This window comes from Hydra vulgaris, chromosome 10 (genome assembly GCF_038396675.1).
Source record: "Hydra vulgaris chromosome 10, alternate assembly HydraT2T_AEP".
Taxonomy (NCBI): domain Eukaryota; kingdom Metazoa; phylum Cnidaria; class Hydrozoa; order Anthoathecata; family Hydridae; genus Hydra; species Hydra vulgaris.
In genome coordinates, this window is record NC_088929.1 from 38936998 (window position 1) to 38952500 (window position 15503).

At 27.3% G+C, this 15503-nt stretch overlaps 1 protein-coding gene across 4 annotated transcripts in view; it reads right to left on the reverse strand.

Annotated features, from left to right (window-relative positions):
• Positions 1-4210: 4210 nt before the first annotated feature.
• LOC136085948 (phenylalanine-4-hydroxylase-like) overlaps positions 4211-15503 on the reverse strand; it is a 47304-nt gene continuing 36011 nt past the window's right edge. For 3 of the 4 annotated variants that reach the window (XM_065807978.1, XM_065807977.1, XM_065807979.1), the window contains 4 exons: positions 10910-10966; positions 10256-10351; positions 10052-10185; positions 4211-4414 (listed from right to left, as the gene is read on the reverse strand). In XM_065807978.1, the coding sequence (XP_065664050.1) occupies positions 4294-4414; positions 10052-10185; positions 10256-10351; positions 10910-10966 (408 nt within the window). In that variant the 3' untranslated portion in view covers positions 4211-4293. Of the gene's footprint in view, positions 4415-10047; positions 10186-10255; positions 10352-10909; positions 10967-15503 lie in introns of those variants that run through there. The other variant, XM_065807980.1, reaches the window with a different exon arrangement.

Here is a 15503-nt window from a genome sequence, read left to right on the forward strand (position 1 = left end):
AATCCTCGGAGCTTATTAGGACCTACCCCCCTCCCCCGCCCTTTAATAATTTTGAAGCAATATAAAATATTTTCTTATTTTTGTACTTTGAGAAAAAATTTCTCTCAATATTAGATGAAAATATGAACAACCAACCAATAAAAATATTTTAAGCTTTTTAAAACTTTGACCCTCCCGTTTTATTAAACGTTATTATTAAAGTTTATTAGATTTTAGAAAAATTTCCGACTCTCCCGTTTATTAAGACCCCCACCCCCTCCCGTTTATTCAGCAGGGGAGAGTAAATAGTTAGCAGCATTGTAAAAAATTAAGCCGGTGACGCGAAATAGATTAGCTCCCCAAAAAGATAACTCCCGGTTAAAACATTTTAACTCCCCGGTTAATCTATTTCGAAATAAATTAACTCCGGGAGTTAAATTATTTTAAAATATAGCGAAATGGATTAACCAGGGGCTTAAGTATTTCTAACCCCCACTGAAATAAATTAACCCCCTATAATACGCGTTTTAAATAATTTAACTTATAATTATATCTACAAAATTGTGTAAGTATTCTAATTTAAAATGTTTTTAAAATATATTTAGTATTGTATATATTAAAATATATATTATATAACTATTTAATGAGCGTTGAATAAAATTACTTTATAACTGTTTATTTTTGACAAGCCTTTATATTATATATAAAGAGGAGATCAAAACAATAGTATTAGTAGAATAATAGTATTAGTAGAAGTTCGTGCAATATTATAACTATTGTTTTGATACTAATACTTCAAAACCATTCTCTTTTGCTACTAATATTGTCTAAGGTTATAGAGTTTATATCTATACTATAGTATAGTATTGTATAGTAACTATACTATACTCTCTCTCTCTCTCTCTCTCTCTCTCTCTCTCTCTCTCTCTCTCTCTCTCTCTCTCTCTCTCTCTCTCTTTCTCTGTATATATATAATATATATATATATATATATATATATATATATATATATATATATATATATATATATATATATATATATATATTGGTGTGTGTGTATATTAATATATACTAGTTAGCTATATAAACTCTATTATATATATATAAGTATATATATATATATATATATATATATATATATATATATATATATATATATATATATATATATATATATATATATATATATATATATATATATATACACATACATATAGATATATAGATACATATTGTATATTTATATATTGTTATTATATTTTTTCTTTGATAGAGAAAAAATTATTATTTTGTGCATTCAGTTACCTAAAATGGTTAGAAAATACAAACGTCTAACTCATCAACAATCCTGGGAAGAAAATTCAATGAAAGCAGCTATTGAATCAGAGTTAAAGAAGGAAATGGGGTATAAGAAGGCATTGTTAATGTTTTGTATTCCAACAACGACACTGCGAGACAGAATAAAAAGACTTCAGCAAGGGAGTTAAGAACTAAGTAGTTGTTCAGCAAAAGAACTTGGGAATTTTGAATCAGTTTTTAACCTTGAACAAGAGTAAGAGTTAGCTAAACACCTAATTTTTCTAGAGAGTTGCTTGTTTCCAGTTATAATGAAAGATTTGAGAGAATTGGCATTACAGCTAGCTGAAAAGAACAAGATGTCACATAGCTTTAACAAAAAAACAGGAATGGCAGGCTACCAGTGGGCAGAAAGCTTTTTAAAACACAATCCTGTTATTTCTTTGCTTATGCCAGAGGGAACTGCTGGAGCTAGATCAATAGGATTTAACCCATTGATCTAGTTCCAGAAGTTCCTGCAGATGAATAAAATTTTTGAACTATTGACTAAAAGCATAGATGAAAATAACATAACTCCAAATAATATATATAATGTTAACGAGATGGGAATTTCTTCAGTACCAAAAAAAGTGTCAAAAGTAATTGCTAAGATGGGTAAAAAACAAGTTGGAACTCTAACATCAGTTGAATGAGGGAAAATCATAACAATCAAAATATGTATGAGTGCCTCTGGTATATACGTGCCCCTTGATTATTTTCCCCCATGTTAAAGCTCCCAAGAATGTTAATATTATTGAAAAAGCTCCGCCGGGTACTATTGCATCATATCACCCTAGTGGTTGGATAATTTATTTCAAGAGGAGTTAATCTATTTCGAAATAGATTAACTCCCCGGGTAATGTTTTACGCAACGGGAGTTGATTTATTTATAGGGGTTATTTTATTTCATGACACCGACACATAAAAATTATAAGCGTAAGTAAAATTTTTGAATAACTGTAACATTTTCTTATTTGAATAACTCAATAAAAATTAATAAATTTGTCATACCAAATGTAATTTTTAAAGTTGCTCTTGCGCTTCGGAAAATAAGTGTTAACAATTTAAAAACTTAATATCAACAAAAAAATCTGTCAATAAAGAGTCATCAGTTATTGAAAATTACTTTTGTTAATTACTTTGAATGAATGAGTTTTAATACAACTGCCGTTCTTTTGTTACATAACTCTAAAAAATCTATCACGAAATAAGAAATAAAAAAATTCCACATTCCAATCGCAAGGTAACGTATGTGATGTAACATAAGTTAAAAACCTAGTATCAAGAAAACAAGTATATATTTCTTAGCCGGTCACCTCTGATAATTTTTTTTTTTATTATTGTATTGAATTCTCAACATCTTGTAAAAATTTCTAACACGATCCGCATTAATGGTTCGCAAATATTCGACCTAAAAGTCGCCCTCTTTTGGCCAGACACAAAACTTTTTAGCTTGTTTTATTCTTTAGACTGACAGCTTTCATAAAAATCAGCTAAAAATTGAATTTACAGTTTAAATATGCAAATATTTGATAAAGTTGTTGCGCGTGTAACGTAAGTTAAAAATGGAATTGCCATATAACAAAAAAGTCTGATCTTATCGTCAGAACTTATAAAAACGCAAATATATAAATACATGTATAAATATATATACAAAGTAAATACAATAAGACATCTCTTTTTAATACAAAAGAGAAAATACAACGGTCTACAATATATATATATATATATATATATATATATATATATATATATATATATATATATATATATATATATATTAGGGGTGATATATAAATCGATGCATACCTGCTTATTATATAAGCAGGATCCACAAGTGTGAAGTTGTAAATCACCTTCTTTTAGTTTATGCTCACTCTGCTTGATAAGTTGATTACCCTGTTTATTCAGATTTTTCTATTAACTGCTGTTCTTCCTCACGCCCTAATCTATATTTCAGGATCTTCTTTCTAATCTTTTATATATAAGTTGTTATTATTAAAAAACTTACGAATTGATTTAGAAAAGATATGAATTTATTTAGCATTATATATATATATATATATATATATATAAATATATATAAATAAATATATATATAATAATTTAATATTCATAGTTTATTTAACAATAATAATAACAACTTAATATATAAAACACATTATACTAACAAGAGATATTTACTTAGTTGGTTTTTGATGTTTTACAATTAAAAGCAACATTTTTCTTTTACCACAAATATCTATTAAATAAAAAGCTAGACTTTCAAATATTCTCACTGTGTAAACAGCATAAAGTCATAAAAACGTGGACTGCAAAAATATAGCACATGCAAATACATTTTTACTTGTGAAAATATGCCTTAGAGGAAAATCATCAAACAAAAGTTTGCTGAGGTTAAAAGAAAACCATTTTATAACATTAAACCACGCTTAACTTAGAAGTTATAACTTAAAGACTAGGAACAAGTGTACCGCTCCGCATCCAGTTTTGTTTTTTATAGTTATCAACTAACCGGTTGTTATAAAATCCACAACAATGAATTGATTTTATACCATGTTACAAAAGAGGTAGAATATTATTTCACTTCTAAAAAGTTTATTTATTGCAGAAAATTTAAAATAATTAAAAAACTAGCTACCTCTGTAGTAACATGGTCTAATTAATCCATCTTTGATTGATTGATTAGACCATGTTTAGTAGATTCATAAATTAGTAACATGGTCATTAACATAGTCTATTAACACGGTCAGTAACATGGTCATGTTGGACCATTAATATGGTCAGTAACAACAATTTAGCACTTCAATAATTAATAAGATTTAAAACAAAAAGGGATATTGAGAAGCATTAAGTATTGGACATTGAAGTCAAAGTCAAATAACAATAATTATCGTAAGTCGTGAAAATTACTAATTTATTTCATATTAAAAGACTAACTTATTTCATATTAAAAAACTAAAATTTTAAAGCAGCAAGTTAATCTAATCTCATGCTTTTTTGAGAATTCATTTGAGACGCTTCTATGGTGGATTCAATGCTTTTTGTAATAGGATTATACTTGATTATATTTGAGTTCGGTAAACCTCTTGCCCATTTCCTAAATTAAAAAGCAAACTTACAATACAAATAAATCTAAGCAATATAGTTTTAAATAAATTTTCAAGATACTTATCTAAACAAATATTTATTACATAAAAGAAGCCATTCAAATTTAAAATATCTTAGTATTTTGTAGGAATCTATGTTTAAATTGATATGTGTTGGACCTTAGTTTATCACAAAGACATCGAAAGCGTGGAAGGAATTCCATCGCAAAGACATCTAATGTGTCGAAATTTCAGTAAGAGACAGTTATTCTAATGCAACTTTATTAACTAACATTCATTTGTTTTTATTATTTTATTATTATGATTTTTAAGAAAGAAATCTTTTTTATTTCTGAAATCCTAATAGCAAAGAATAATTATAATATAGTATTTAAATATTTTTGGCTTTTTAATACAAAATTATGCAAGGGTAATTGTGTATTGTAGAGGCAATCTTATTTCACAAAAAAATACATATTTTCTCGAAGTTTTAAAAATTGTTTAGGAATGGAAATCAAGCATGTTAAGTAAGTTTTAAAAATATAATAATTTGGAACTTATTCAGATTTTGGAGCATTTCTGATCACTGTGACCCAGTTTAGGGTGGTTCTTAAAACAAATATTGAAAAATAAACATAAGATTTTAAAAAAACATTCATTTTCATTTTTTGATAAAATATTTATACATATTTTAAAGTTTTTATGCAACAAAATCAAAAAAAATTTTATAAAATAAATTTTGCTATTTGAGATTTTTATTGATAATGTTGAAGACCTGCCAAATGTTAAAGTGTCTTAAGCAATCGCTAAAAAATTTTAACAAAGAAAAATTTTTATAACTTTTTTCAGTATTTTAATATTATACAGCATATATTTAGGCAAGTTTTAGTAGACTTTTAAATATTGATATAAGAACTATATTATAATTTATACTTTATAAAAAGTACAAAAGATAAACAACAAGATATCTTGTACATAAAAAAAAAAAAAAAAAAAAAAAAAAATTATAATGAAAAAAAAAATCAATTTGACATCTAAAAAATTAAAAACTAATTACTTTATTTTTGATATTCTATAAAAATTTTCTATAAAATTTATATTTTTCAAAAATAATTGGCTTATATCAATTTATAAATATATATATATATATATATATATATATATATATATATATATATATATATATATATCACATTTGATTTTCTTGTTGAAGAAGGTCACACATAAATCAAAAAATTTAATTTAAAATACATGCGTATGGATAAAAATTCAAACAATTTTATGATCGTTATTTTTAAATTGATTTTTTTAATTGAAGAGTTATTATGCAGTTTATATACATTTAAAAATTTACTGTTACTCAATAACACTCAAAATTACAAATAAATATAAAATTACAAATTTAAATAACAACTCTTCAAACACGAAAAGCTACTGTACATATCAAAAAAAAATGTTGGGTAGTTTTCAGCTTAATTAAAGCATAATATAAAATTCTTATGTTTTTTTAGAAAAATTAATCTAATCTAGAGGATTTCTTTCTTTTTACAGATGTCACAAAGATCTTAAAGTTGCATGATTGCTCATTCTGCACAGAATTGTAACTTAAATTCTCTTTGTTTATTCTTCAACACTAACACTTGATATTCTTGGTGACTAATACGTCACCAACGTCATCATCACCATCAAAGTGCAGTAACCAGCTTTCTATTGTTGTGTTTTCTTCATTTCTAATTTTATTCTGAATATACCAGACTGTGAAGGTGTCTGAATGTTGATCCCATCTTGAGATAACTGTCGCCAAATAGTTACTGCTTTGATGGTTGAGAAATTTAAAGATGTTACTAATTTCGTTGCAGTTTTGGTTTTGCTGTACTTGTGGACTGTTTTTGCTGGCACTTGTTACTTTTGTTGAAGTAGGCTTTAAGGACATTTTTCTTTTTTTGGAAGGATATTTTTTGAAAAGCAGTTGTATAACCTTCCCAGTTGTAATACCCTTTCTTTCCTTTGCTAGGTTTTGTCCTTGCTTTCAATCTAATGATACAATATTTTGTCCTCGCTACAGAGCCATTCACCATATTTTTTGTAATGTCAAAAATATTCAATGAATCGTATTTTCTTTGCTTTACACATTTATTGTATGTCTTTAACACTATATACAGTTTAGCCCGTACAAATTGAATTGATAAATGTGGAAAACTTAATTTCTTTTGCCATAAACTTGTTACTTCTTTCTCAATTTGCCTAATGCGTTCTGTCTTCCATGATACTCCCAGGAACAGATAATGACCAACAATTTGGATTTTGAGTGGTATCCTTATATTCCAGTAATTGTTCTTCTAGTGGAACAGTATATAAAAATTTATTATTAATTAATAATAAATTTGAACTTATTCTATTATACTTAATTGGAATTAAAAAAAAAAATCTAAAATGCTACATTTTACAATTATTTTTTTTACTGCTAAAATAAAGCATTAGATAATCGGTATCATTTAAGTCGATACCGAGAAGAATGGTCTCATATCATATGGTATCATTTGTATACTAATGTCGATGCCATCAGTATTGATTTGATACCACATGATACCAAGAAGAATAGTCTCGTATGGTGTGGTATCACTTATATAATAATGTCGATACCACATGATACCCATAATAAAAATTGAAAAAAAAAATTTAAATATGACCTTTTGGATTTTTTATTCAAAAAAAAGGAAGATTGCTTTTAAGAGGCTAAGTTAATAATGTTAATGATGTTATAAGGGTCATAATGAATATATACTTGTTAAACACACAGAACAAAAAGTTAAGAACAAGTTGTTAAATACGCAGAACAAAAAGTTAAGAACAAGTTGTTAAATACGCAGAACGAAAAGTTAAGAACAAGTTGTTAAATACGCAGAACGAAAAGTTAAGAACAAGTTGTTAAATATGCAGAACGAAAAGTTAAGAACAAGTTGTTAAATACGCAGAACGAAAAGTTAAGATGAAGTTGTTAAATACGCAGAATAAAAAGTTAAGAACAAGTTGTTAAATACGCAGAACGAAATACCAGAAGAGAACTATGATACTATGTGAGATTTAATTAAAGTAAAAATACCAGATGAGAAATTAAATTACGGAAGCTATACCACACAATTAAATTAATGTTGCGATACCATATAGAACATTAAATGATAAATATGATTGATAAGATACCAAACAATCCTTGAGAATTTTTATTATACTATATGAGTCCATTAAATAGGAAAGAGTGGGGAGAAGTGGGACACAGGAGAAGTGGGACATCACCAAAATTCTAACTAGAAGAGGTCCCCAATCAATGTAGTCTAATGTAAACAATGAGATTTTCCCTTAATTAGTTAGCAAACATCGCTTTGTTATATTAAGTGTGGGAAAAACCACCTTTTTGATAAGTATCCCACCATTTTTGATAAGATTTTTTTAAAAGGTTAAGTGGGACAAAGACAATTAATCTCCTATTTCTACCATTTTTGTGCAAATATTTTTTAGAAATCTTTTAAATAGTTTAAATACTTCAATGAGGATTATGTGGTTTACGAATTTTAAGAAAGTGCTAATGTACAAAAGTGCTTAATGCACTTTTAACTGTATATAAATACATTGCCGGATAAACCAAAATCAAGCCTGTAGGCAAAATTATTAGATTTATTAAAAATATTTTAGAGAACTTTTTTAGTAAACTTTATATAACAGATTAATGAAAAGATGAATTTTTTAGTTTTGCAATTGATTTTTAACAAAAGTTTTTTCTTTGTCATTAATTTTTTAAATCTATCATAGAATGAACATTGATTAGAAATGATTAACTAGTTGATGAGTACCATAGATGGGGGTAACTAAAGTCTAGAGAGAAACTAAAGCCAGCATGGCAGGTGATTTTTAGATAATGATAGTTGCAACATCATTTAGAATTAACAGCTGATGTTGTATTCATCTAACAGGAGATTGTGCTTTCCAAATATTTGTTTTATTAAATTAAAGATTATTAAAAGATTAAAACCAATATCAAAGTAAGTAAAAAGTAAAACTATATATTTAGTCTAAAAAATGGATAAAAAAGTTACCTTGAATAACTTTTGCTATGAACAAGTCGCTTATAATCTTAAATTCTCATAACTCTCAACAAACATAACCTCAATTTATGTTTCATCGCACCTTTAAAAGTTATAACTTTTAAAGATGCGATGAAACACTATGTCCCAGCAAGTTAGGGGATTGAAGGGATTGAAAATACAATTCCGACAAATAATGATGATCCTAAACTGAATACGTCCAAAACACCTGATAAAAAAATAAAGGAAAACTGCAACAAACTAAAGATTTTGAAATATAATAAGAAACTTGCAAATGCGGACTCATTTTATGATACTGATGACTAGTATTCTTTAAGAGACTTAAAAAATACTGGTCTAGAGATGAATACTTTATAAAGATAAATACTTATAATGATTTTTAATGTGGTTTCAAATCAAATTTATTTACAATGCGGTATATACACAACTGATGTAATTTAATTTTTCGAGATGTAAGTATGTTTTTTCAATAAAATTACATTTACATGTTTCATACTTTTCCATTATGCAACAAAACCTCACAGCAAGGCCTTTACTTTTTATTTTTTCACTGTAAAATATGTGTGGAGTGTTGCTACATCGACTATCTTATAGCCTGCTCCTGGAAGGGAGCGTTGCTATATCGACTATTTTATAGTCTGTTGCTACAAGGAAGTGCTGCTACATTGACTTAGGGTTTGATTGGGGCAGACAGTCATCAAATAATAAAAAAAAAGAAAAGCTTTTCCGGTCTTTAAAACAATTTAAAAGATAAAAAACAACCTAAAACTGACCTGACGATCGTTAAATTACAAACGACCAAGCAAGAGTATATATATATATATATATATATATATATATATATATATATATATATATATATATATATATATATATATATATAAATATATCAATTTCGAGGGTTGATATATATATATATATATATATATATATATATATATATATATATATATATATATATATAAAAACGCAGATTTATTGGGTCGGCATTAGGTTGACAAAAAAAATTTGACACAAAGGGGTTATGTGGTAGTTTATTCCATCCGCTTGATTTATTCCATCCCACTGTGTAAAACTCAAATCAAGAATGCATTTTTATGTTATAACAGTTAGAAATGATTAAACATAGTTAGAAAATAGTTCTGTTTTTTAAGCAGTGGGATGGAATAAATCAGGCAGATGGAATAAACTACCACAGTTACCATAAAACACAGTAACGAAATTGACAATTATTTGTCGACCTCAAACACTTTAAGGTTGGCAGTTAGATTGGCATTGCTGAATGCCGACCCTAATTCCAAAGGTTATGTATATATATCAAAGCTTTATTGTTTTCAAAAAAATTGCTTTTTGATAATTTATAATTTGTCAGCCTTTACCCAAAAGTTGATATAACAAAAACTTGATACCCCTATATCAAAAATTCGACAACAAAACACCTATATATCAAAAAAATGGGTAAGACTAAACTTCACTTGGTATATACATTAATTCAATAATTTAAAAATATAACTATAAAATACAAAACTTTAATACTAAATACTTTACCTGACTTTATTTGTTGCATCACTGAATGACTCTGCAATAAAATATTTTGGTTGAAATTCTGTCAAAGAGTATTTGGTTGCAAATATTTCTTCAAGATCAAATGGAGCTTTTATGGATTTCTCAGAAAAGCAATACTGCAAAGAATTTTAAATTATAATTTATAAAATAAATGTTTTTAAAACAAATTTTATAAAAAGTTCTTACTTGAAGCTCTCCAATTGATGACAAAAGTCCAGCGCCATATGCTTTCAATTCATTATTCTGCAAGCATAATCCAAACTCTACTGTGAACATATATAACTAAAAAAATATTTTATATTATTATAACAAAATATAAGATATAACTTAATGCAACCTATAATATATTGTAATATGTTGTAATTATACAAAAATAAATAATATGCTGTGCTGTAATTTACATTGAAACATATTTTAAATAATTATTTTTCATGATTGGTGATAATAAAAAGCTGATTTGCAATACTTAAGACAAAACTTAATTCCTATATTTTTTATAATTTTTAAAACACATAATAGCATTATGTGTAAAAAAAGCTAATGCATTTATTTACTAATGTCTATTTAAATTTTAAAAAGTTTATTAAAATATATTGGTGTATTTAACAGTTTAAAATACATGTTATACAGTTAAATATTTTTCTTAATATTGATTTTTATTTCCTTAAATTTTTATTTTAATAATTTTACAATTTTTTTTCCAGAGACACAAAAATGCAAGTTTACACAAAAATTAAGTATAAATTTGAAACGAAAATTTGCAAATTCATGAAGTACCATAGTTCAGTTTAAACTGTGATGCAATATGCCACATGAGGCATATTGTATCATTTAATTTACCGTTGCCAGCTTTAAAATAGTTTCATCAGATGCGCCAAGAGAAGCCAATCCAATTTCCTAAATTAATTAAAACTTTTTATTTAGTTGTATAGGTATGCATATAAATATGCATATATATATATATATATATATATATATATATATATATATATATATATATATATATATATATATATATATATATATATATATGGGCAATTTCACCATTACTTACGGGACAACTTGATTTTTGTAATGTCGCATTTTTTAGATTTTTATTTTTTATTGTAACAGATTAAATGTTTATTTATTAATGAACCATCCCAAAATCATTTATTTGTTTTCCAGTTGTTGAACCTTTGTTCTTATTTAAAGTTTTGATTCACAACTTCAAAGAAGAACAAGAGTTCAACAACACCAAAAACTTTTGACTGAAAGCAAGTTAAACCAGTCTGCATTAGCTTTGCATAAAGTTAATTGTGATGAGAATATTGAATGGGATAGGGCAGAAACACTTAAAGTTGATGATAAAAAATTTGAAAAAAAGTCTGTGAAGCCTTGGAGATACAAAAACATCAATGTTCTCCAATGTACGGTGGTATAAATTTGGACAATGGACAATATGTTAAAACAAATTTTTGCACATCATTTTTGTCATACTTAAGTAAAAGAAGTCATTATAAAGCTGACGTCAAAATTTAAAAATTTTTTGTTGTTATTTAACGGTCACAATTTTTGTAATTATATTATATTATATGCTGATGATGCCGGTGCCTATAATCTGGTGAAAATTTTAAATAAATTAATTAGTATTGAGAGAACTCGTATTATATGATGTTTTAAATTAGTTTATATATATATACTCTCGCACAAGATGTCAACATTTAAATCATATATATATATATATATATATATATATATATATATATATATATATATATATATATATATATATATATATATATATATATATATATATATATATATATATATATACAGTCATAGACAAAAGTTTGTGACCACTGCGATTTTCGCTTATTTTTTAATGTATTCTACTCTGAATTGCTTTTGGGCTACTTTAGTGCTACATTTTTGTACCAATTTGTCAATTAGAGTCTAAAATTGATGTTTACATGTTTATTTTCAGATATAATTGAAATATTTTGGAACATTTTATATTATGGAGACCTTATTTGAAGCAGTACTAGTTAAAATGGTACGCGGTAAAGAACTGACATATGAAAAGCGAGCTCAGGTCGTTATTTGTACAAAGAGAACATTTCTATAAGACAGATAGCCAAAAAGCTCGGTATTTCACATTCCACTGTTGTAGCTACTGTAAAGAGAAATCAAGAGCTGAAAAGTTTTAAATCCTGTTCACGCACTGGGCGCCTAAGGTTACAAGCAACCGTATGGATAATGCAATAATAAAGGCAGCAAAAAAATCACTAAGAGCATCCTCAAGTGCCATTAGAGGCAAACTACCTGGATCACCATCCAAGAAACCAAACAGTCAGACAATACGCAGACGATTATTTGAAATCTTACCGATTAGCACGGAAGCTGAAGCTTTCACCAAAGAATATTTGTGATCGCATAGCGTTTTGTCAGAAGTACAGGCAGTGGACACCAGCCCAGTGGAAACAAGTGATGTTTTCAGATGAGACAACATTCATGCAATTCTACTCATTTTGTAGATATGTCAGACGCCCACCAAATCAGAGGCATAATCCAAAGTACGTTATACCAACAGTCAAACAGGCTCCAAAAGTTATGGTTTGGGGAGCAGTCTCTGGTAGCGGTCGTGCCGGCATTTGGATTATGCCTAAAAATACAACAATCAATGGTGCTGTTTACTTGAGTATACTGATGGATAAGCTGCCACCATTTGTACCAATACATGGCATCACTCATTTCCAGCATGATGGCGCACCTTGTCATGGTACCAAGGCTGTTAAGGACTGGCTGCGTTCTGAAAACATCCTGCTACTGGAACCTTGGCCAGGCAACAGTCCAGATCTCAATATTATTGAGAATTTTTGGACTGTAATGAAACAGAAGATTGCTGCACATAGCCCAAGTTCTAAAGATGACCTCATCAACTGGATTAAACGCGTGTGGGTGCAGGAGATTACGCCGGACTATTGCAAGAAACTGTGTGAATCAATGCCAGGACGTATTGAAAATATTCTCAAAAATAAAGGATTTCATTGTAAATACTAAAATATGAATAGACATGCTGTTTAACCTGTATAGTGCGAATAAACAATCTAAATATATATACTGATTTATAATTTACTACTTGTTTTTCTAAATTTTGAGTGTTTTTTGTAAAAAATTGCAGTGGTCGCAAACTTTTGTCCATGACTGTATATATATAGACAAAGTCTAAAAGCACATTGTAAATGTAATTAGATCTGCTTTATCTGCCAACCAAAACTCATTCTTACTTGGGTTCTTACCCAACAAAATGCATTATTTTACTGTATCTGTCTCTTTATGCTATAAAAACTTTTATCGATCCAGTTTTTTTCCTTGCACATTAAAAAAGCCTTAAAACTCTTCTACATGTTTTCTATTTTAATCCTTTTAATGTCTTCAGTTAACTATTTTCTAGTATTTTAATCTATCCTCTATTTTAAAGTAACTCATAACTTAATAGTGATTGCTTTCAATCATGTAAGAAGTAAAATAGAGTTTAAAAATATACAAATATAATACTGCTAGTCATACACTATTTTTGTATATAATTACGTCCTCGAGAGTTTTTGTTTCTGTATAAAAGTTGTAAATAGAATTAAATAAGAGTTAAAATAAAAGTAAACAAAGTTGTTGTATTAACAAGCTATTGGCGAAAGTTATTGGAAAATTTGATGGATTTGAAGATGTTGTAATGTGGCTGAAAAAAATCAAAATGGTGGGAGAGCAGCAAAAAAGATTCCATTGATCATTAGATTGTTTTTTGAAGGCAGTGCATTCGTATTATATGAGCAACTTGGGAGGAGCCAAAAAACCTCCATTGCGGATATTGAAAAAGCTCTATTAAATCCATTTGCAGTTGATGGTTTACTAGGCTTATGAGCTTTTCAGAGATTAGAGATGGAATGATAGTGAATTCGTCAATGTGTTTTTGGCCAGTTAGTGTCAATTTATGGGTTTGGCCAATATTGAAAGCGAAGAATTATTGTTAAGACTGTTCATAAATGGATTGCCAGGTGAAATTTCAAAGCAGCAATGAGCACAAGTGTAAATATTTGGGATCAGGTTACAGGATGCATTAAACCATGCAAGAGTACTCATGATGGCAAAAAAGAAGAGTTTGTTTCAACAACAATCTCTGGGTTCTATAAAAATATAAAGAAACTATCCACTACTGATTTTAACTGCTACAGTTATGGCAAGACTGGAAATGTTGCCCGAATCTGTTTTTCAAAGAAACAAATTGTTATTGATAGAATAAATATTAAATATTTCAGATGTAGAAAATCTGAACACATTGCAAGACTTTGATGGTATTATTGGTATGGATATCATTAATCGCTGTGGAGAAGTACACTTGTACAATGGAAAAATTGAATTTAAATTGTTTCAATTTACATAGAGAAACAAGCAGTTGGTATGAAGGACAATGATTTGACTCTTATTTTGATGGCACAGAGTGAACTGCTAAATATAAATGGAAACAAGGTCAACCACAACTGAGAAATCTCTCGTAGTGGTTGCTTGCAGCCTTGTTGGAAGCAAAGATGTAAAAAAAAAAAAGTATGACAAAAATGTACTTAAGTATGACAAAAATGATGTCCAAAAATTTGTTTTAACATATTGTCCATTGTCCAAATTTATACCACCGTAAATTGGAGAACATTGATGTTTTTGTATCTCCAAGGCTTCACAGACTTTTCTTTCAAATTTTTTATCCTCAACCTTAAGTGTTTCTGCCTTATCCCATTCAATATCCTCATCACAATTTACTTTATGCAAAGCTAATGCAGACTGGATTAACTTGCCTTCAGTCAAAAGTTTTTGGTGTTGTTGAACCCTTGTTCTTTTTTGTATATACATATGAATTAAATATATATATATATATATATATATATATATATATATATATATATATATATATTTATTTATATATGCATATGTATATACAGCCCTCGGAATCAGGAAAAACAAGGTCGGCAATATTTTGACAACCTTAAACTGTGTTAAGTTAGTATTTCTATTCTTTGTTTATATATATATATATATATATATTATATATATATATATATATATATATATATATATATATATATATATATATATATATATATATATATATATATATATATATATATATACAATACAACAAATAAAAAAATGTAAATTAATATTTGGGGGAGAGCAGCATAACTGGAAGAGCCCATTAATGGGATTAGGTAAGTTACTTAAAGAAAGGTTTAACTATACAATTTAATGCTTTTTAATGCTAATGAGATAATAACTTATGTTTTATTATAAACATTTTATACTATGCTGTAAGCACAACTTTATAGTGATATAAAAAATTAGTTCAAATTTTTTTAAATCTAGAACTATAAACTGGAACTATTTTATAGTATTCTTAATTGGTTGT